Genomic DNA, 21,929 nt, shown 5'->3' with positions numbered 1-21,929 from the left:
GCCCCGCGCCCCGCCCGCCCACAGCCCGCTGGCCCCGCCCCGCGCCGCGCGCGGGGGCGGGCACAGACGCAGACGAGAGGAAATCGGCGGCGCGACGCCCGCGGCCCATTGGCTGCTTCGTCCTGGGCCAGAAGCCCCGCCTCTTTGGTCGGGGTCACGTGATCCCTTTCAAAGATGGCCGCCCTGTTGTTTTGATGAATAATACTTGGTGGGGCGAGGGGGTAAGAGTAGGGGTGGAGGGGTAGGAGGATTTACTCTTCCAGCCCGAGCATCGCGAGTCCCGGCCTCCCCCTCCCCCCTGCCCGGGTTCCGGCGTGGAGGCGGGGCGTGGCCGGCCTGCTTTGGGAGGGGAGGGGCTTCCCCCTTCAGTGCTGGCTCTGCCTGGGCGGCTCTGGGGTCGCCTTACCTCGGGGCATCCACTCTTGCAGTCGAACAGTTCCCGCCGGGGGCAAAGGGTAGGAAGGAGAGCAGGATCTGCTGGAGGAAGCACAGCTGCCGCGCCACCACCACGAAGACACAGCAGGCTTGGGGCACGACACGAGCCGGAGACCGAGCTCCCTAGTCTGGGTAACCTGGGAAGCAGAGGGTAGTAAGTGGCGCCTTAAGATAACCCTGTAGCAGCAGCAGTGGCGGCCAAAGGAGCCTGCTCAGGGTACAGGCAGCTGTAGAAGTCTCTAGGGCGATTGGAGTGACCGACGCCAAGGCAGTTCAGTGCCTCTCGTGTTCTTATTTTTTAACCTCTGACTATGCAATTCTGAAACCTCCCCCATTCGGGGGACCAGACAGCTCGATAGACACCTTCCACTCTCCTCCCGCCCTGGTCTCAAGAACAGAAGGATCTCTCCCTAACGCCTTTCACCATTAAGAGGAAAGCGATGGAGGAGCTGAGCGCTGATGAGGTGAGGAGGCTGGGGGACACCTTGGGACGTTAGTTGGCAACTCTTTGGCGCTTTGGATAGGGATGATATTGCGCCAGTGGTGCGTGGTCTGGAGATGACATTTTCCAATAAAATGAGTCCCTGAGAGGGTCTCAGTTGTATTCTCCTTTCTTCCTTTGCCTTCTTTCTTCGTTCTGAACTCCATTTGCTGCTTTTCGAGTCTTTTAGGGTCTGAAGAAGAGAGCATATTGAGGCATTCATTCTTTAGAGTAAGCAAGAAGGTCTAGATTTTCATCAAGTTAAATGTGTGTGCGCGCGTGCGTGCGCTCGCGCCTCACTGCAGAGATTTAAAGAATAATTTCGGATGGAATCAATGTATAGATGTATTTTTTAAGAGAAGTATTCGAAAACCTAAGTATGTTTGGCTATTTCATTGTATAAATTGACTAAACATACGTTTGTGTTTGGGGGTGGCCTACAGACAGTCTTTGATATTTAGCAAAATATATTATTCTCAATAGCTTAGTGAATTCCAGTTAAATGCTAGTAATTTAACAGACCACTAATGATACCTGGCATACTTCTCTTTAATTCTGCCCTTTTCTAGTTCTTGTCCCCTTCAAACTTATGTTTTGCTGTAGCAGATGTGGAACAAGCAAATGACTTTGAAAATTCCTACCTCCCCCCATCATTTCTGAAGGGAGTCTTACAGATCCCCTCCTTCATGTTTTAATGGTTATTTAATAAGATTGTCATAAAAACAGTGGCAGTTAGGGTACAAAGAATTTCCTGTGATTCTACTGACTTTTCTCTTCCTTTTTACAAATTGGGAGCTTACCTCCCAGGACCCCTGCTGGCCTCACTCTCTTCCACCTACTTCCTCATTTCTTTCACTGGTTCGTATAAAACTTTCCTACGGTATTATGTAAGTAGTCATCCATCAGGTTGGTTATACTATAAAGCTTCCATACTTCAGTTTTAGCTACAGAGTAGTGAATATGTTTACTTAGGGACTCAAAGTCTCTAGGGATGGTGCATGCAAGTGGTGGGTTAAGGGTCAGGTAGGAAAGGAAGCAAATAATTTTGTTGGTTGTGATACTTGGTCATTTGGAAAGTCAGGATCGTCCATTCTGTGTTACTGACTTTATTTTCTCAAATAAATCAGGAATGTAATCTTAAATTAGAAAAATACTGAAGTTTTTTCATTCAGGTAGGAACTGTTTGAGTTACCCCAAGAGGCAGTTCATTTTATGTAGTTTTTAAAGTGTCCCCCCCCGCCCACCTTTTTCTTTATGATTCTAATAAGTAATTTCTCTTAAGGGAAAGAGTATGTTTTTTAGTAGTCCTTTAATTTATTTTCTTGATGTTCTCCAAATTGTCCCTGGTTTAGAAATTTTTACATACTTGGATTTTCACCAAGAAATTGTTTTCAAACCAGTAAAGCATACAGACCAGTTAAAGATACTGGATATTTGAACCGTGACTCTTCACTTCAGACCTTGAGGAAGGTGTTTTTTTTAATGACTATATAAGAAACAAATGTAATTGTTATGGAGCAGATAGAAAAACAATTTTCAAGGTCAACAGAATAGTAAAATAAATGTGAAAATAAAATTCACTGATATAAGATCAATATAAAATTATGTTCAACAAATGAACACAAAGGGACAAACAGTTCAATAACTGATAATTTTACTCTCAGCAGAACCTAGAACAAATTTTTTTTTGGGAAAAGTCTCTTTAAGTATTAATTTTAATTCATTTCCTTTAATTCTGGGATTAGGTGAGCAGTCATCAACGGAGACATTTCCAAAGCTTTTGCCTTTGTATTGTTACTCTACTGGTGGAAACCTGTGTCGCAGATAGATAATAGGTGACATTCATTTGGTTAGAAAATAAGACATTTATGTTACTGAAAATTCAGACATTACATCTCAGGGTGAAAACAAACAAGACAGTGATCTTTCAATGTAAATAGGCAATTAGGTAAGGCAGAGTTTCCTGTTTTAACAGAATGAAAATGTATGAGTCCAGTCCGTGAAAAATAGAGGCAGATATAACCAGACTAGTAGCGCTAGAGGATTTTCCATTCTAGCCACTTTTTGATCTCTCTCATACGTCACCTCGAATTCTTGTGTTTTTCTTCTCTTGTACTTTTTAAGTTGAGAACTTCATTAAAGTCATTGCCGTTTATTATTTGTTTGGCGCATTATAGTGAGTTCATTGCTCTATAGAGCAGATGCATGACTAAGTTTATTCTCTTCAGGAACCTACATTCCAAAGCATCATTATTTACATTATATTCATTCCATATCCTGCTCGAGTTGTTTTTCATATGATGCTGTGAGTAGGGCAGGTATTTTACACTGTTTTTCCACTGTGGTGATGAGATTGCATTGAAATGATTTTGCTAAATCTTCCTTATGACCTAGTTCATCTTCAAGATGGCTGGCTGGGATTCAGGGTGTGGTCAAGGTTTCAGAAGAGTGTTAAATCTTCCTTCTCAAATGTGGAATACGTGACCTTGGACTTTCTGGTCATGTTCTTTCTGTGGGGAGGGACTGATGTTTATTAACGACTTTAGAAGCCTGCTCTGTGCCAGGCTCTTGACAGCCATTATCTTATTTGAAAAAATGGTGCAATCAAGAGGTTCTTCAATTTTTCTTACTTTGTAGATGAGGCAACTGAGATTTAGGTTAAGTAATTTGTTCATAGTGGCCTGGCTTAGAGGTGACACTTGGAATTCAAACCCAGGGTTCCTGGTCTAAAAACTCTTTTTATTACATTTTATTGCTTAACGACTTGCAGTCAATTCACCACAGCTTCTATATAAATATCCTACTAACATGCTTGATGTGCATAGTTTTTCTATAGAAGTGTTGTTTTTCATGAATGTATTCATGATGTAATCAAGTTTACAGCCTTTTTTTGTCCTGACTCATCACACCCTTCCAAAATTGTTCACTCAACAGATATTTTTTAAAAAGATGCTGTGTATCCCCAGCAATGTGTTAGGTAGGTTAGGAGAAAGACAACCCTTTTTCTTAAAGAAATTATACTATAACTGGGGGAGGGGGTGAAGATAGAGGTGGGCGGGAGTCCAACAGTAACAGTATAGGATGCTTAGAACTATTGCGGAGGTATGCACAAGACATTAAAGAAAGCAAGGAGGGACCCCTGTTGGGGTAGTGTCTTAGTGTAGACTTTCAAGAAAAAATGATGTTTGTGGTGAATAGTAGTTGCTAGGAGAAGGACTCTTGGAATTGGCTGTGAGTCTGGGGAGCTCAGGAAAGAACAAGAAATATGGGACTGAAGACAGGATTTTGCCTGGGGGAGCCGAATCTTGGAGAGTTTTCAGAAATGCTTGGAGTTTGGACTTTCCCAGTAAGACTGTTAAGAGGCCTTTGTGGGATCTTAAGGGATTAGAAAGATGGTTGGCAAGGGCGTAGAAGGTGGCTGCAGGTTGGGAGACAAATTAGGAGCTGTCATTGCTATGCAGGAGTGTGTCTGAAGTAAGGTGCGGGCAGTGGGGACGGAGGAGGGCAGACACCAGAATCTAGTATCAAAGTTAAGCCACTTCTGACGATGAGTTTGATGTGAAGGAGGTGGAGGTAGGGGAGGAGCAAAGAAAAACTGAGTCCTTAGTTTCTAGCTTGGGAGAAAGATGAACTGGGGGAGGGATAAGGAATTCCAGACAAGGAGCAGATATGGGAGAGAGTGATGAGTTCTTTTGGACCACTGAAAGATGAACCAACATAGAGACCCCCACCCCTGGCCTTTCTGTTCTGACATCTCCATCTCTTTGACCTTTTCTTTCTTTGTAACAAGCCTCGAAAGCTAAGCTCACTCTTTCCCCTGATAGATGATTGCACCATGCACTTTAAAACCAGGATATTTCTTCCTCAAGCATGGTAGGAGAGTGAAATGTAGCCTGCCAGGCCCCTTCTCTACTCCTGTTGTTCATTTTAGCCAAGAGACAGAGAATGACAATGATATCAGCTGACATTTATTGAGCTCTTAATATATGCTTGCTCAGTAAGGTTGGTATTATTCCCGTTTCACAGATAAGAACATTGAGGCTAATAGAAATTAAGTAATTTGCTGAGAGGCACACGACTAGTAGGCAGTAACCCTGGTTGCCGATCCAGGGAATGGTTCCAGCGTTCTTAATGCCTTTAGTGAACTACCTCCAAGCACATAACCTCAGCACGCTGCAACATTTACAGCATTTGTATTGTTCCTTTTGAGATGCGAAGTGGAAGCCCTAGTGTTGCCAAGAGCGGATATCATGGAGTAGCCCTCTGCTCTTGTTGGGGAGAGGATGAATGGAAAGGCTTCTGATGGGCCCTTGGGCTTCAGGCCTTTGCTCCGAGCAGAGTGTATTTCTCAAGGAGGTGCTTTCACTGTGTCTGGGGTGGAGATGTCTTCCTGTAAGCAGCTCATTCAATGACACTTATTGTTTACGTGCTGCGTGTCAGACACCACATGAGCCCATCTTGCATGGAGCTTCGTTCTAGTGGGAGGAGACTTGATAAACATATACTGTACACAGAAGATGTCATTTGATAAGACTATGAAGAAAAATAAAGTAGGCCAAAGGGGTGGAGCGCAATGGGGTGTGTGGAGTGCGTGCAGTTTTAGGAAGTGGCTTTTGAATAGAAATTTATGTTCGCAGTTACAGGGAGCAGCAGGAACCGGGGCGCATCCTTCTGCTCCGGGAACAGCAAGGAGACAAGTGTGGTTGGAGCCTGCTAAGCCAGGGCGCAGTGGCAGGAGACGAAGTTACTCGTTCTGTCAGCAAAAACTTACCGAGTTCTTAAAACTGGGTTTTAGGAGATTTTGAAATGACCCCTGCTCTTTTTTTTACCCCCCGCATTTTAACATCTTTGAAATTGGGATGTTTCTTATAGTAGTGTAATCACCATTGGCCAGGTGGCAGTTATGACACACTTGTCGTTTCTTGTTTACGTGGGAACCTAGTTATACCTGTTCATATTATTGCCCCTTCAGTTGAGTGTTAATTTTCGTTGCCATTTTAAATGCTTTCAAGTAAATTAATTATGCTTTGATCAGCAATGAAAGCAAATGTTGCTTTGTATGCAGAGAGGAATGGAAACAGCGGCGGGGTGTCAATTTGATATTAATAAAGAAAGTGTTTGTTGTCGGAGGAATGACCACAATTCCGTATTTTATTGCAAAGCAGCAACTGAGTGCATTAGGGAGCTTTAGACAGGCAGAGATCCACAAATCTCTGAAGCCACTGTCACATTTTGAAATTGAACATAAAATTAGAAGGATTGCCTTTCGTACGCAAGCAATTTAACTGGTCAGAGACACTCCCCGTTCCTCAGAAAGAAGTTTGAAAGCAATGAGAGGCTGATGTAACTGATGACTACTCTGTCCCTGTCTATTGTTAGTGTGTTTTGCTGTGGTTTCATGGGCAGTGTTTTTTTTCTCGTTGGTACAAAAAATAGTGGCACAGGTTATAATCAGTGTCACCTTATGTTTGATGACATACAGTATATGTCTAGCATCGTTCTAGACCATGAGGATTTACTCGTGAACAATACAGGCAGAGACCCCTGCCTTCGTGGGGCTGACATTCTGATTTATATTTTAAAGAAATCCTTCTGGCTGCTGTGAAGAGAAGAAATGAAGGGGGAAACCAAGAAAGGTTAAGAGGCCAATACGGGAGCCCCAGGACCGGGGTTCTGGTGGAGAGAGTAAATCCTCATGGTCTAGAACGATGCTAGGCATATACTGAATGTATATGTAATGAGCTCTGTGCTCATTAGGGGCCAGGCGCCTCTGTCTTACTGTACCCACTTGCCTAATATATAGCTTCCATCTTTGGTCCGTGTGTGTCTGCATTCTAGCCAGCGGGAAGAGAGGAGAGGAGAGGAGAGGAAGTCATGCTCCTTCTCTTGAATGGCACAGCTTGGCAGTTGCACCGGTCACTTCTGCTCACCTCCCACTAGCCAGAACCTGTCGCATGGCCACAGCTATATGCCAGGAAGCCGAGAAGTGTGGTTTTTACTGGGTAGCCATGTTCAGCCAAAAGTTCCCTTATGTTAGAAGGAGAGCACAGCCTAAGCCTTTAACCAACCCTTCTTCCCAAATCTAAAACGCACCGTTCACCTTCCCAAAGGAGACGACCCTTAGTCGACTTCAGAGGCCGGAATCTCTGGGCAGTGTACAGTCCAGGAACCTCTGGATTAAAATACAAGCTACCCAGTGCTCCCCGTTCCCAGGGTCTGCGGTGGAGTAGGAGAGGGTGATGGAATTAAAAACTCAACTTCATTTGGGAAAAAGACGACTGGGCACGTGGACCCCTCACCGGTCCGGAGCCATCATCAGCTCCTGCCAGGCTGTGTCGTGGGGGCTCCCCGCCTTGTCGTGGTGGCAGTCCCTGACCGAGCCCACTTGGCAGCCTGGTCTGTCTACTGTGTTGGAGGAACTCCCTTGTCTTTTGCCCTCTGTGGTCATTTTTCAGTGTCTCTTTTCCTCTGGGGCCAGGTTTTTGGAGAATCCCCCTTTCCTGGGCTGAACGGTTTCTGCAGCGTTTCCTGCTGGGTCCTGAAGGAGCTGGCTTTTTGGCCCTACTTAGCCCCTGGATTTCTAGGCTCTGAGTAAACTTAGTCTGCAGACCGTGGACCAGGCACACCTGTCTTCCCTTTTAACTCTGCATGCAAATCGGCAAGCTGCAGCTTGAGTCTGTCTCATTCTTGGGGAACTTCTTGCTTACGGTGGCAGGAAGCCAATAAGCACCCAAATTCCAAACCGTTCAACCAGTTCCCCTGGAACCACAGGCCACGTTGGCACACAGCCTGTTTTCTGAGGTGCCACAGGTTTTACCAAATGTTTTACTGTGGCCAAATGGGTTACCAGCCTCCCATCCTGTAATATCTGTGCCTGTGCTGTGCCCTAGGCCTTTGCCACATATTTATCTTCTATGACGGGGTGATTCCTTCCAGCTTCCAGATTCTATGTATTTGTTAGGATATTGGTTTGGCTGCTGCAGCTGAGAAATGCAACATAATAATAGCTTAAACAAGATGGAAGCTTACTTTTCTTTTAAGTAAAAATCTGAATAGGGGATTGAGAGTTGGTTCAGTAATTCCATGGTTACCGGGGAGCCAGACTTACTGTGTTCTGTGCTGTCTCATCCTCAGTGCGAGGCATCTAGTGGGTAGTCCCAGACGGCTGCTCCAGGTCCTCTAAGCACGTCTTCGTTCCAGCCCTCAGGAAGACACTAAAGGGGAAAGGGAGAGCGTGTTCCTGTCCCTTAAGGACAGGATCAGAAAGTGTCACACATCACTGCTTACATCTCTTGGTTAGAACTTAATCACATGGCCACAACCAAATGCAAGAGCGGCTCCGTGTATAGTAGCAGGCAGTTAGCCATCTCTGCCATCGTGATACCAAGAGCTTTAACCTAAGCATCTTGAAAAATGGAGCTGTTGTATACTGAGATGGGGGAAATTGAGAGAGAAGATTTGGAAGGAGAAATTAAACTGCCTGTTTTGATTATATTGTGATTATATTGCCTATTATTTATCCACATGAAGATGTCAAGTAGCCTGTTGGATATACATTGAGTTTGCAATTCAGGAAGGAGGACTGAGCCTCCAGTCATCCCAGAGGTGAGGAGATAAAGAGGAAAAGATTTCTGGAAAGGCTCAGCAAAGGAGACTGACGAGGGACAGCCACTGAGCTGGAGCTAAGTCAAGAAACCATGGAGTCCTGGCATCGAGAGAAGAAAGTGTTTCATGGTGGAGGGGAGTGTTCAACTCTGTTCTGTGTCAACAAGGAAATTAGAGGAGGATCAAGACTTGACAATGTTATTTGGCAACATGGAGGTCACTAGTGACCTTGACAAGTCCAATTTCATTGCTGACTGGAGTAGGTTCAAGAGATAATGGGAAGAGAGAGTCGATAGCTCGGGAGTGAGGCGTAGGCTTCAGGGATGGATGTGAGGGAGCCATCGAGGATGCTGGAAGCCATGGTTTAATAAGTGAGAAGAAAATATTTGGTGAGCTTATCCTTTAAAATTTTATCTTTACCATTCCCTGTTATTCCTTTATTCATTCAGTAAGTAGTTATTCAGTGTTTACTCTGTTCTTCACTTTCCTTGAGATGGGAAATAAAGGCGTGGAGATAGATTTGTATGTTATTCCTAGCAGGACATTTTGGGCCTAAAGCGTCCCATGTATAAATTTTGAACCATAATCTGGTGCACCCTTGATCAAATTCAAGTTACTTTTTATTTATTTTTATTTATTGATTTTTTATCATTTATTTATTTATTTATTTAGGCGAGGCGACCCTTGGTTGACCTCACAGATTGCAAGGACTTTGTCAGCTTACAATTCCTTATTTTATTTATTTTTTACGCCTACAGCACCTGGTCTTCCTAGGTGGTCTCCCATCCAAGTACTAACCAGGCCCGACCCTGCTTAGCTTCCGAGATTGAACGGGAGCGGACTTGTTCAGGATGGCTTGGCTGTAGACTTAGTTACTTTTTAGAGTTTTTAAAACAAAACAAATCAACAAATAAACATGAGCGGCAAATAAATAATGTGGTAAAAGATCTGAATGTTATTAATTCTGTTTGTTTAATTTTAACAAATGTATGTGGGATGCTTACTCTGTGCTAGGTATGAGGCTTACACATGGGGAGATATCACCCTGAATATAAGACCTGGTCTTTATCCTCAGTGGACTCATACACCAGTGAGGAGACAAGAAGACAGCCAGCTAGAGTCCAGTTAACAAAGATATTTTAAAAAGGAGAGTATGGTCGACAGAGCAGCTGATTCTGACTGGGAAGGCTGGGAGGGGCTCTGGGAGGATTTGAGTTAGTCTTTAAAGATGATCAGGATCTTGACATTTAGAAAAATCTGTAACGAAGATACACGTTTCAATTATGTCTTACTCTGGGTAAACCGTATTACATGTATTTTTTTGAAATTGAGAAATACCGCAGATGATGAAAAACCTCTGATATTGGCGGGTGTTTGTTGCTCTGAAAAGTTTCGTGATACGATGATCAGGCACAGCCAAATGTGTGACCTCAGACTCTCCTACACCAGTAAGAATCTGCAGAAGCTGAAGGAGGAAGAGGTGGGGAGAAGTAGGAAGAACAGAAAAGGTATCCCCTTAAAATTATTCTGATACTAACCACACTGCATTGGAACTGTCCACTGCAACATCAGCTCCTGACTTTTTGTTCACTGTTTTTATCCAGCTCTTGGCACAGGGCTTGGCACAGGGTGACCCACAGTAAATGTTTGTTGAATGCGTGCATTGAATACATTGTGTCTGTTTGTGACTCTTAATTCTTGTATTACAATAGTTTTGTTTTTTGTTTTTTGCCCATTGCTACATACAGTTGCATTAGTTAGATTAAGGTAGGCACTTGAAAGAAACCTATGTCAGAGTTCTAATTCAGAGTCAGATATCCCTGGGTTTTACTTGGACCAACAGTGGGATGACCCTGGGCAAAGCACTTACACTTTCTGAGCCTCAGTTTCCTTACTTGCAAAATGGGGTTCCGCATACATGTCTCATGGCATTGTTCTTAAGATTATCTAAGGGCGGTGAACAATGAAGTCCCCAGTGCAGTGCCCTGGCAGTGTGGACACCTGGGATATATTAGCGCTCTTTTTCCAGAGTAAGATTGAATTGTACATAGTGAGAATTTTAGTTGGTGCCCATATAACACCTAACAAACCCTCCGCGTGGACTAACGCCAAGATCATAAAAGATGGTGTCTTACTGCTTAGGGTGACAGCCCCTGCTCGTGTGGGGGGTGCTGTTGGAATCCTCCGTGCTCCCTGCTACTTCCTAAAGTCTCTTCTCACGCAGCGCCCATCTTTCCATGAGCCACGTCGTTATCACCTGTCAGCCTCCTGCTTCCTTTTCCTAAAATGTGGAGTGACCAGATGGCTGGAATGTCCTCAGGCGGTGAAGGTGGAACTCGGAAGGAACTGGGCAGATGGGACCTGACGAGTCCCAGGAGAAAATGCTGCGTGCCAGAACTGACAAAACTCGGGTGACTTGGTTTACTCCAGTCAGATCACTTATTTTGTCTTCCGAAGGCACCGTCCCCGCCGCCGCGGGGCTCGGGAGGCGTGGGATTTCTGGGTCGGACGTCACTGTGTTAACTGCCCGCCAGCTGCCATATCTTGAGCGTCTTGTCCACTTCCTGAAGACAGTAGTCAGGCTGTGCCAAGAGGTATCTTTTGGATCTTAGTTTTGAGAAGTGCTCGGCCTTGACTTAATTAGCTTTATAATTAAACATGATGAAATGTATTCAATGCACATTGTTTCTTTGGTCTCTGTCAGTGTTTGGTATAGATTCCAGATGCGTACTAATGTCATGGTAATTAGTTAAATTTTCTGACTACATGAGGTAGCACTTTGCTTATGGACTTTTTTGGGAGCTGAACTAGGATTTTCAAGCAAATCATATTGAACACCCATCACCTGCCAGGCACTTATCTAGAATTGTATCAGGTTGAGGCCTTTTGTCAGACACTATGTCTATACTTGTCATCAGGGCATGTGGCCTCCAGTCAGAAGTGCCCCACCCTTGGCTGAATGCTCTGCTGTTGCTGTCTGGAAAGTCTTAGTGCCTTTTGAGCAAGAGGCCCTGCATTTTCATGTTCATGTGCGCCAGGCTCCGCACATTCTGTAGCTGGTCCTGCTTGTCTCTGGCTTTCTCTGTGAAGGTGGCTATGACTGGGTAGATTTTGACTAGATCCCACGATTTTAGAAAACACATGAAGTCTCACCAAAGAGAGATGTTCATGTTTTCATAGAGAAGATATTATTATGTGTCTGACTATAATGCCATGTCATTAATAGAATTTCTTGAAATTTTTAACAAGTTTCTACCATGAAATCATGATATTGATACATGGTATTGACTCTGGATAACTCATTTAACTTCATCAAAGAGATACACTTTTTAAAAAATCAAGATTTTCGAGAGATGAGTATTTCCTTTCATACTGTCATTTTCATGTACTTTTTTTTTAATGGTGACATTGGTTAACAACATGTCACACATTTTATTTCTTCTATCTCAAAACATCTTTTGTGCTTTATCAACTACAATACATATTTTGGTCATTTTTATAGAACGCTTGTTTTCATAAAGTATAAATTGTATTTAAAACTATAATTCATGTTGGTTATAAAATTAAAATTTTTTTAAGTTAAAAATGTTATCTAAAGGCTAGTTTTCTGTAGTATTATTGGTGTTTATCTGTAAATACTTATCAGGTATTGCGATTGACCAAAACTAATTCTGTACAAATTAGTAATTTTCAAAAATATTCAAGTACATTTAATGTTAGAGATGGGCAAAGTCTGTACTAGTTCTAGTGAGGAAAAGTTATTTCAGAGAGGGGAATGAAAATTAGTGGAAAATTAAAACATCTAGCAACTTTTATAATGTACTCTGTAGATCTTTTTATATGTGATTTGATTTACTCATAAAATTGTCATGTTCAGGGTATTAAGAAATAGGGACATCCAGAAAAAAGCAGGTAATAAAATTATTTTGAGGCAAGGTGAAGAAAAAAATTAAAAATGCTAAAAATTAAAAAAAAACCAACTACCTTACTGTATACCAGAAGAATTTATGCTTTGGTTCAGCAATAGTTATTTTGTGGGCCAGTTAAAACATTAACACTCAGCCTACAAGGAGAAGAAATTTATAGCTCTTTTGAGCTTTGAACATCAGTTAGGTAGAGTAGTGTAGATTATGGCATTTTTTTTAGGATGCTAACATATGATAGCACATATACGTTTGTGTTTGGTGACTGAGGTTAATTAACCTTTTACGTTAGTTAATGTTTTACTAATGATAAATACGGACCAGGCATCATTTCTGTGGTTTTTCATCAAAAGAAACACCCCCACTTTTTTTTTTCCTTAAGGGACAGTTTGGGGCAGATGGGGTGGATCATCTGCAAGGGCTTTTTTTTGTTGTTTTTCATTCATTTTTACTTTGTGAAAATGTGCTCATGCCAAGAAAAATTCGGTGATTTCTGGTGTAGGGAAATGTGCCTTGAGATGTTAAGATTAGAATGGCTTGTGAGGGGGGAGAATTTTAGTGAATGCCAAGTGGAAAAATGGCTTGTGCAAGTGTCCCATTGGGCACCTCCTTGTCTTTTTTGATGTTAATGCATACAAGTAATAAAGTACCATCACCCATCCTGGAATGCGATGGTTATGTGACAGTGTCACCATTTCCGGTTTTAAAAAGGGCCTAGTGGCCTTGACCAAGAGATGATGCTTAATTTGCAGGAGGAGCTTAAACATTAATGATATGTATTAGGAAGGAAATCTTTTTTTCATACCAAGAACTTGATGGACATACAGGGGCCAGAGTCAGTTTTTCTCTCTGAAAGAGCCCACTTTCTCTAACGCTGTTGTGTAGATTTGCTGGAATATTGGCTTTGGAGTATTTAGCGTGAGTGTGAATGTAGAACTTGGTAGAGATTAGAGAAAATGAAAGAACTCTGCCCCAGAAGAATTTATACTTTGATTTCAGCAATAATTATTTTGTGAGTCAGTTTAAAAAACCTCTTTTCACATACCTAGGTTTTAAAAAATTCTTTAAAAATGTTTACTACTGTCTGTTTCACTTCACTTTTAAGTGACCAGAATACATTTTATGGAATAGCATCAGGAGTAGCTGTTACTTGGTCTCATCTAGGTTGTCTTGTCTGTTTAACCAAGTGAGATCAAAAATGAGACTGGGGACCGTACCGTCTCTTTCTGCCACTTGAGCTGTTTTTGGTGAGGACATAAAATTGCAACTGCAAGAATCATTTTTTAATCAGTTTTTAAAAGCCAGATCCAATTATACAATCCCACTCTCAACATGATTCTTCGCCGCATAACGTTGGCTCTTGATCCTGCTGCTAATTTCACAATCAGCTAACAGATCTGATGCTTTTTAGTAGCTGTGTTACATATTCATACTGTTTGGGGGAAACAGAGCCCTAGGCCAAAGGAAAACAGCATCTGGGCCTAAAAGGAAGATGCAAAGGGCAAAAAGCTCAAGATTTTTTTTTTTTTTTTAGAAGACCTTACTGTGTGTTAGGTGAACACTTTTCATTTGTTCAGCAGATATTTACTGAGTGCTGTCTGCGGTGGGCATCGTTATAGTTGCTGGGGCTCTGGCAGTGGACGTAATAGACCAAGTCTGAGTGTCCTGGGCTCGTATAGTGTGTCTGTTTCTAATGGTAGTGGACCCGGAAGTAGATTCCAATTCAGATAGTGCATTGTAAGTGATGTTTATATTATCACTTTCTAAATGGGGAAACCGAGGCTCAGAGAGGTAACAGCTAGAAATGGGAGCAGCTGGAATTGCGACCCCTGAGAGCCTGATGTGTAGAAAACTTGGTGAAGATGGGGCAGCTGTCCATTCATCCACTGCACTTGGCCCCTTATTTCACTTTCAAGTGGAATGCTTTTTTTTTAAATTGCTCTGTACATAGATACAATGGAATATTACTCAGCTATAAAAACAATGAAATCTTACCGGTTGCAACAACATGGATGGACCTAGAGGGTATTACAGTAAGTGAAGTAAGTCAGACAGAGAAAGACAAATACCATGTGATTTCACTTAAATGTGGAATCTAATGAACAAAATAAATAAAATGAAAACAGACTCATAGATACAGAGAACAAACTGGTGATTGCCAGAGAAGAGGGGTGTTGGGGGGCTCGGTGAAAAGGTAAAGGGGATTAAGAAGTACAAATTGGCAGTTACGGAATAGTCCTGGGGACGTAGGTGCAGCACGGGGAATGTGGTCAGTGGTATTGTGGTGACTGTGTGGTCCCGGGTGGGTGCTGGACTGACCCGTGGGATCACTTTGTAAGTCAATGGATGTCTGGTCACTATGCTGTACACCTGAAACATAAAATAATACCGAATGTTGAAAAAAAATTGCTTTGACACCAAATGTTGATGAAGAGTGTAGAATAAGTCTTTATTTTAAGATATTTATTATTCTAATTAGAAGTGATTATATTAATATTTTCAGTGTTACGGGTGACTCAGGAAAGTACTTTTGGTAATTGAGCAGGTTATGCCTTTGGTTCTTAGCCTTTGCCAGCTGCTGGGACGTGGTTAGGCATACTTAACGTTTTCTATACTATTGATCAGGCAAAAAGTGTTGACATTAATTATCTTTTGTGGTTTATGAAACTTAAAAAGAAAAAAATAATGTAAGCACTGGATTACACTTGAGTGTTGTAAAGGCCACGACCTTCCCCCCGCTAAGAAAATAGAGCGTACTGTCTATTTCTAATGGCAGTAAAACCATTTCTTTGTCAGGGACCAGACTACTGGGTTGAGGGTTGGCTAGTTTGAGGGTGTGAGTGTCCTATGGTAAAACAGCCAAGACAGTAGGAGTAGGACATCAAAAGATGACTAGTTTGAAACTTGAGTATATTGCTAGTATTGCTGGAATTTGGCCTTTGTTAGAATTTCGAGAGAGATATTCAACTAGAAAAGCTCTCGTGGAGGAAGGGAGGAAGATGACTTGCCTCTCTGCATTCCTTTTGCTGGGAGGGGAGGTGGGGCAGGCAGCTGATGATGGTATGCATGCAGGTAAAGGGAGGCGCCAGAGTGGAGGGGGCACCGCACAGGGGCTGAACGTGGGACTGTCACACAGATGAAGGGTGACTACGAGCAGTCACGCCCAAACCAGGACTCTCCTGAGTGTGAAAGGGACTCTTACAACCTGGGGTGCTCTGGGCTGGGAGCCGTTTCGGATGGTCCCCCTGCTCAACATATTCGGTCCCCTGCTCGATGTGGTTATATTATCGTTTGGAGAAAAAATGCAGTAGAGAAATCAGGCTTTTTGTAACTTTGAGTAAACATTTTTTGAGCTGGGCGACTAATCTGGAAAGTGAAGCAGAAGATGATTGGAAAACTGGGACTGCGAAGGTGACAGCGCTGCGCTACTCTTGTCTCTTTCCACGGTTCCCTGTGTGTCCTGTGACAGCTCTCGCCGATTGAAGGGCTTGATCCTTTATTTGTTAGTGTGAGCAGTGGAGTCCGTGCTGAGCTGTTAAATTCATGTGTGTTAAAACTTATGGTGCCACGATGACGGGAGGGGGACCGGTCGTCTGTTCCTCTCTTCTCAGACCTCCTTTTTATGCCTTACTATTAAAGCAAGGATCAGAGTACTATAAATTCTACAACAAATACACTTTAGATTCGCTCTATGAGGCAAAAATTGAAAACAGGAAACAAAAGGTAGACACAAAGTCTTTGTTCAAAATTTTATCATTTAAAGGCACTATTTTTTTCTAGGGTAGGGTTTATATTTTTCCAAGATAAATCGTCTAACGTGATTTTTTTTTTTAACCTCGAATTAGATTTTTAGAACTCAAAACTATTTGAGAAATATTTATAGACTACCCTCTTCATTTAAAAGTTTTTTTTTCTGATTATAAATTCAGTAGTATAGATTCACTGAGTTCTATATGATTCATTGTGAGAATTCCAAAATCAAGAATAAAGGAAAAGCAAGAATTACCTGTAACCCTATTATCCAGTGGTAACCATCATTAATTTTTTGGCTTATTCCCTTCCCTTATTTTCTGTGTGTGCATATATTTGACATATTCTACTGTTTCTTACCCCTGTACCTCGCTGTACCTGGAGCCCTCCCTCTCTGAGCATTAAACGGCTTTTCATTTTTTAAGACTCAGCTGAAGTGTCACCTTCCCCTGCAACCTGTCCCTTTGATACCCCATGTTACTGTAGGCCCCACCCTGGTTTGGCTTCGTTTCTGTCCTTTCCGTATCGCTTGAGAGCGATCTGCTTTTGTGCGTTTCTGCCACTAGATTGACAGCAGAGACTAAACCACCTTTTTTATCAAAGCCCGTTTATCTCAGTGCCTGAAACCTAGGGGCTCGGTCAAAGTTTATTGAATCAATGAATAAATCGTTAGAATAATATTGTATGCAGTTTTATATATTGCTGTTCACTTAACGTTACATGATAAGCATTTCCTTGTACACTTACAAATTAAAACATTTTTAATGGCTGTAGGTTTTTCCATCATTAGGTATAGGATTTCATTTTCCCCCAAATTATACATGATTTTGTGATGAAGCTTTGTATATGAATCTTTGTCTGATTTTCGGATGATTTCCCTAAGATTTCTAGAAGTGGTATTATTGGGTCAAAGGGCATGGTCACCTTTGAGGCTTTTTCCGGAGTATAGCCAGATTGCTTTCCAGAAGAGAGTTAGGGCCTCAGTCAGTGTCAGGGGTGCCGGATAGTGTTCTAGAGGGCAGGGTCACCTGTTTGTGACCCTGTGTCACTTAATGAAGATGTAGAGATGCTGGCATATGCAGCACATTAGTGGGGCTCCATCTGAGTTTTGGATAGGATTAGGGCCAGGAATAATGGAGTCAAGCAATCTAACAGATGCAGAATTCAAAATACTGGTTATAAAGATGCTCAATGAACTTTTGGGAAGTGTAGATAAATTCAGCGAGAACTTCAACAAAGAGAGAAAAAACAAAAATGGAAATGGAAATTATAAGAGGGAACCAGTCTGAAATGGAGAACACATTGTCTGAGATGAGAAGTATATTAAATGGAATAAACAAAGTGAATAAAGAAGAAGATCAAATGCCTTATCTAGAGGACAGGAAAGCCAATCAGGACTCTCAATCAGAATGGCAAGAAAAAAGATGGCAAGACTATAAAAAAAATTGAAGGAGGATATGGAACACTATTAAGGCTCCAAATATTCGTCTGATTGGCGTAACAGAAGAAAATCAAAATGTTGAACAGCTGTTTGAAGAAATAATGATGGAAAACTTCCCTAACTTGGTGAAGGAAATGGACATAAAACCCCAGGAAGCTCAGAGAATTCCAGAAATCAGGGATCCAAAGAGGCCCACATCAAGGCACATCATAATTAAAATGCCAAAGGTTAAATACAAAGAAAGAATATTAAAAGCAGCAAGAGAAAAGTAATTACTTATAAGGAAACACCCATAAGACTGGCAGCTGATTTCTCAAAAGAAACTATGCAGGACAGAAGGGCTTGGCAAAAAATATTGGGCAGGATGAGAAGACCCAGGATCTACAAACAAGAATAATTTATCCAGCACAGCTATCATTGAGAGTTGAAGGACAGATAAAGAGCTTCCCAGACAAAAATAAGCTAAAGGAATTTATCACCACCAAGCCAATATTACAAGAAATGTTGGAGGGACTTCTTCAAGAAGAAAAAACATGTATCAAAAACAGGAATAAAGAATGATAACAACTACATTCCTATCAATAAGTACCTTAAATGGAAAAGAATCAAGTGCTCCAACCAAAAGTTAGAGTGGCTGAAAGGATAAGAAAACAAGATCCCTACATATGAAAAGGAAGGGGATGGAAAAACGTATTGCTTTGATGGACCTAGAAGGTATTTAAATCAGACAGGGAAAGTTAAACACTATATGATTTCACTTATATGTAGAATTTAAGGAATAAAAGGAACAAACTAATCAAAAACAGACTCACAAATATAGTGGACAGTTTGGTGACGGACAGAGGGGAGGGGGGTCTTGGGGGCTAGGAGCATGGGGTGAAGGGCTAAAGAAGTACAAATTAGTAGCCGGTGGATGGTCACGGGGATGGGGAGCACGGCAGAGGGAGTGCAGTCAGCATTAACACGTTGGCTAGGTGGAGGGTCAGGGGAGGGAGGGAGCAATTGGGAGGATCATTTTACGAACTATATAAATGTCTAACCAACGTACTGTATACTTGAAACTAATTAAAATTTAAAGAAAAATAAACAAAAATAGAAGTCATCAGGCATGTCTTGCCTGTTCCGCTCTCCTCCCAGTTCACCTCCCTCATTCTCACCGACGCCTCCCACTTTCAGGGACGAAGTCTTGCTCTTCCTAGTAAAAACCGTCATTGTGGGAGTGGTAGAGGAGAAACGCTGACTGCATGCCGAGCACTGTTCTCAATGCTCGATTGCTAACCGGGCCGTCTAAGGCTCATGCCTTCACCTGCGATCTGTCCTGTCTTGCCCCGTGCCTGGCTTTCTTAGTAATCATGTCAGTCTTGTACCTTTCCTTTTCTTCTTTTTATTCAGAAAATCTCCAGTTCACTCTGGTTGTAAAACAAGATGCCACCTCTGGTCCTGCTGTCACTTTATCCCTTTCCTTCCCTTTCACGGACTAGACTCTTACGGGGTAGGTCTCTTATCCCACTCACTCTTCAGTCTCCCCGGCCTCCCTGTGCTTTTTGGGGAGGCTTTTTCTTTCATCACTCCACTCAGACTGCTCTTGTGAAGACAACCAGTGGCTTCCTGGTCGCCAAGTCCCCGGGCACTTTTCAGAACGTGTTATTTAACCTCCCTTTGACTTTTGACCCTAGTCACCACTTCTCGTTTTGGAAGTCTCTTCCTGTACACTATGGGCGCACAGCTTTGCTTGGTTCCCTTCTTGCTTTTCTGCCTCTGCCACTGACTGCCCTTTCCTGAGTACACCTTAAATGACGATGGTCTCAGGCTTCGATTCTTGATTCCCTTCCTCAAGGCGCAGTTGTTCAGTGCCATCATGCATGCGTGAATGACTGCCTTGTTTTTTCTTCTGTCATTCACTTATTTTTTTCTCCAGATAGTATTTTTATTATTATTATTATTTTTTCTTTTAGGCAAGGCAACCCTTGGTTGACCTCACAGATTGCAAGGACCTTGCCAGCTTACAGTCCCTTATTCATTCATTCATTCATTCATTCATTCATTCATTCTACGCCTACAGCACCTGGTCTTCCTAGGCGGTCTCCCATCCAAGAACTAACCAGGCCCGACCCTGCTTAGCTTCCGAGATCAGACAGGATGGGGCTTGTTAAGGGTGGCATGGCCGTGGACCCAGATAGTTTTTTAGTGCCCCTGTGGTCCATGCCCCGTTCTCGAGTGCTCAGGAGGTGGATGTGAAGTAGATCGCAAAGTCCACCCTCTTGGTACCTAGGCTTGTCTACCATGTAAATACTGGTGGCTCCCCAGTCCCCTGGCCAGTGCATCTCTCCTGCCTGCGGCCTGGACTCTCACCTCCAGTTGCCCCCGCATGTGGACAGCGAGAGCGTGTGGCTCCGCAGCATGCTGTACGCACACACGCAGCTCTGCTTTGGGTCATCGGAGCACCCCTAAAACTCTGTGGCTCAGTTCTCATCAGCTCTATTGAGAGCGTGTTTCTGTTGGGGACTGAGTGAAGGATGTAGATGCATCCATTCTCTGAGAGAGGGATTTTTTGTGTTGGGGACCTCTGAAAAATCTTAACGAAAACCAGAGACCCTCATGACCCTCAGGTTTTGAGCTCCTGCCCGAGGTACTCTAAAATCCCTCCCTAAATCAAGCCACACCAGCAGAGGTGATGTGTGATCACCTTGTTTGGACCACTCTAAAATTGCTTTCTCTGAATTGTATTTTGGCATTAAGCATCTTCTGGTTTTGAGTGTGTGATATGGGTGTCAGTCACATACTGTGTTGATATACATGTGTAATGTGTACTAATCTCCCTTCTGGCTTTATCTTATTTTTTCTGTCATCATTGTACTGTCTTAATTTCCTTATCTATTTGATTTTAATTTAATATTTTAAGTATTAAAATAAGTAAAATATATTTTATATATTTTTGTATTAATCACTTTAAATTCTTGCTAGAACAACAAAATAATAACCACAAATAAAACAAAATTACCTGCCTGTGGGGCATTTCTGTTCGGGTATTCTTACAGGCATCTCATAGTCAGTAGTCTATAACTCCTCTTCTTAAAATCTCCTTCCTCTATATTCTCAATTTGAGGAAATTTTACCATCCACTTAGGTATCCTGGCTTGAAGTCTAGACTCTCCACTCTTCCTCACATGTCACTTCCAAATAATGACCGCTTTCTGTTGATTATACACCTTAAATAGCCCCGGGACTCTCCTTTCCACAGCCCCCACTGCCCAGGCTTGCTTTGTCTCGCCTCAGTCCATTCTCCACATAGTAGCTAGACTGATTCGTTGTAAATCTGACTCAGTAACTCCCCCGCTTAAATCCTTCAAAGTCTCTTCCTTGCTTTCATGAAAAAGTTCAGCTTCTTCAGATGGTATTCAAAGCCCATCCTGAGCTTGTCCCAGCATGCCTTTCCTGCCTTGTTCTTGCCGTGGCCACACACACTCGCCTTAGCAAACGACTCAGAATCCCCTAAACACCGTGTATTCTCACAAAACCTCCCCACTTGGCCGGTGCCCCTCTGTCCCTTCACCTGGCTAACCCCTACATGTCCTGAAGTAGAAACTCAACTGTCAGAGAACATGCACAGTGTGAGAATTTGCATGTTGCTCGATTTTCAAAATTACCCTCTCAGATGATTCGATTGTGCCATTACTCTAGTTGGTGCAAGTGAATTTGAGTCCGGGAAACCAATAGTGAAAAGAGCGAGGGGATTCTCTGTGCACAATCAAATAGTGCTGATAGTCTCTGGGGAATTGAAGTATTTATAAACACACACACTGTAGGCGGTAGAACAGCTTATCGAGCTTACGCAAATGATGGAATTTATGTTGAGGATACAGGGGTCCTCCTTCTGAGCCCAGGGATGGAAAGATAGCTGGGTCACAGGAAGAGAATCGAACCCAGAATCCGAGTGCTGCCAGGGCTTCCTGTGTCTTGGGTTTCTGCTTCATAGTCACCCCCTCACACATTTGCCATGACCTCGCTTCTTTCTCGCTTCCTGTGCTCATGTGGCAGCCCTGGCTCCGGCAGCTCCACGCCTGCCATGTGTACCTGAACACAGCTGGAGAAAACCCAGCGCATGCTGGCGGGTCTCAAGTTTTCCTCAGCTTTTTATTCTGAAAATTTCCAAATCTGCAGAAAGGTTGAATGAATCACCTGGAATCTTCACTGGTCCCCAACCTTTTTAGCACCAGGGACCGGTGCTCCTGTGAGAATCTAATGCCTGAGGATCTGAGATGGAGCCGAGGCGGTGATGCTGGCGCTGGGGAGC

General features: G+C 42.8%; 1 protein-coding gene and 2 pseudogenes across 2 annotated transcripts in view; 1 reads left to right on the top strand and 2 right to left on the bottom strand.

The window, feature by feature from the left end:
• Positions 1-163: 163 nt before the first annotated feature.
• UBE4B (ubiquitination factor E4B) overlaps positions 164-21,929 on the top strand; it is a 108,490-nt gene continuing 86,724 nt past the window's right edge. The window contains exon 1 of one of the 2 annotated variants that reach the window (XM_039842272.1): positions 164-899. In XM_039842272.1, coding sequence (XP_039698206.1) covers positions 876-899 — 24 coding nt within the window. In that variant the 5' untranslated portion in view covers positions 164-875. The remainder of the gene's footprint in view (positions 900-21,929) is intronic. The other variant, XM_039842273.1, reaches the window with a different exon arrangement.
• Positions 9,271-9,389, bottom strand: LOC120585966 (uncharacterized; annotated as a pseudogene).
• On the bottom strand, positions 19,689-19,807 carry LOC120585979 (uncharacterized; annotated as a pseudogene).

The sequence above is a fragment of the Pteropus medius genome, unplaced genomic scaffold (genome assembly GCF_902729225.1).
Source record: "Pteropus medius unplaced genomic scaffold, Ma_sr-lr_union100, whole genome shotgun sequence".
Classification (NCBI taxonomy): domain Eukaryota; kingdom Metazoa; phylum Chordata; class Mammalia; order Chiroptera; family Pteropodidae; genus Pteropus; species Pteropus medius.
The sequence above is the reverse complement of the archived record's forward strand: the minus strand, read 5'-3'. Positions and strand labels throughout refer to the sequence as shown.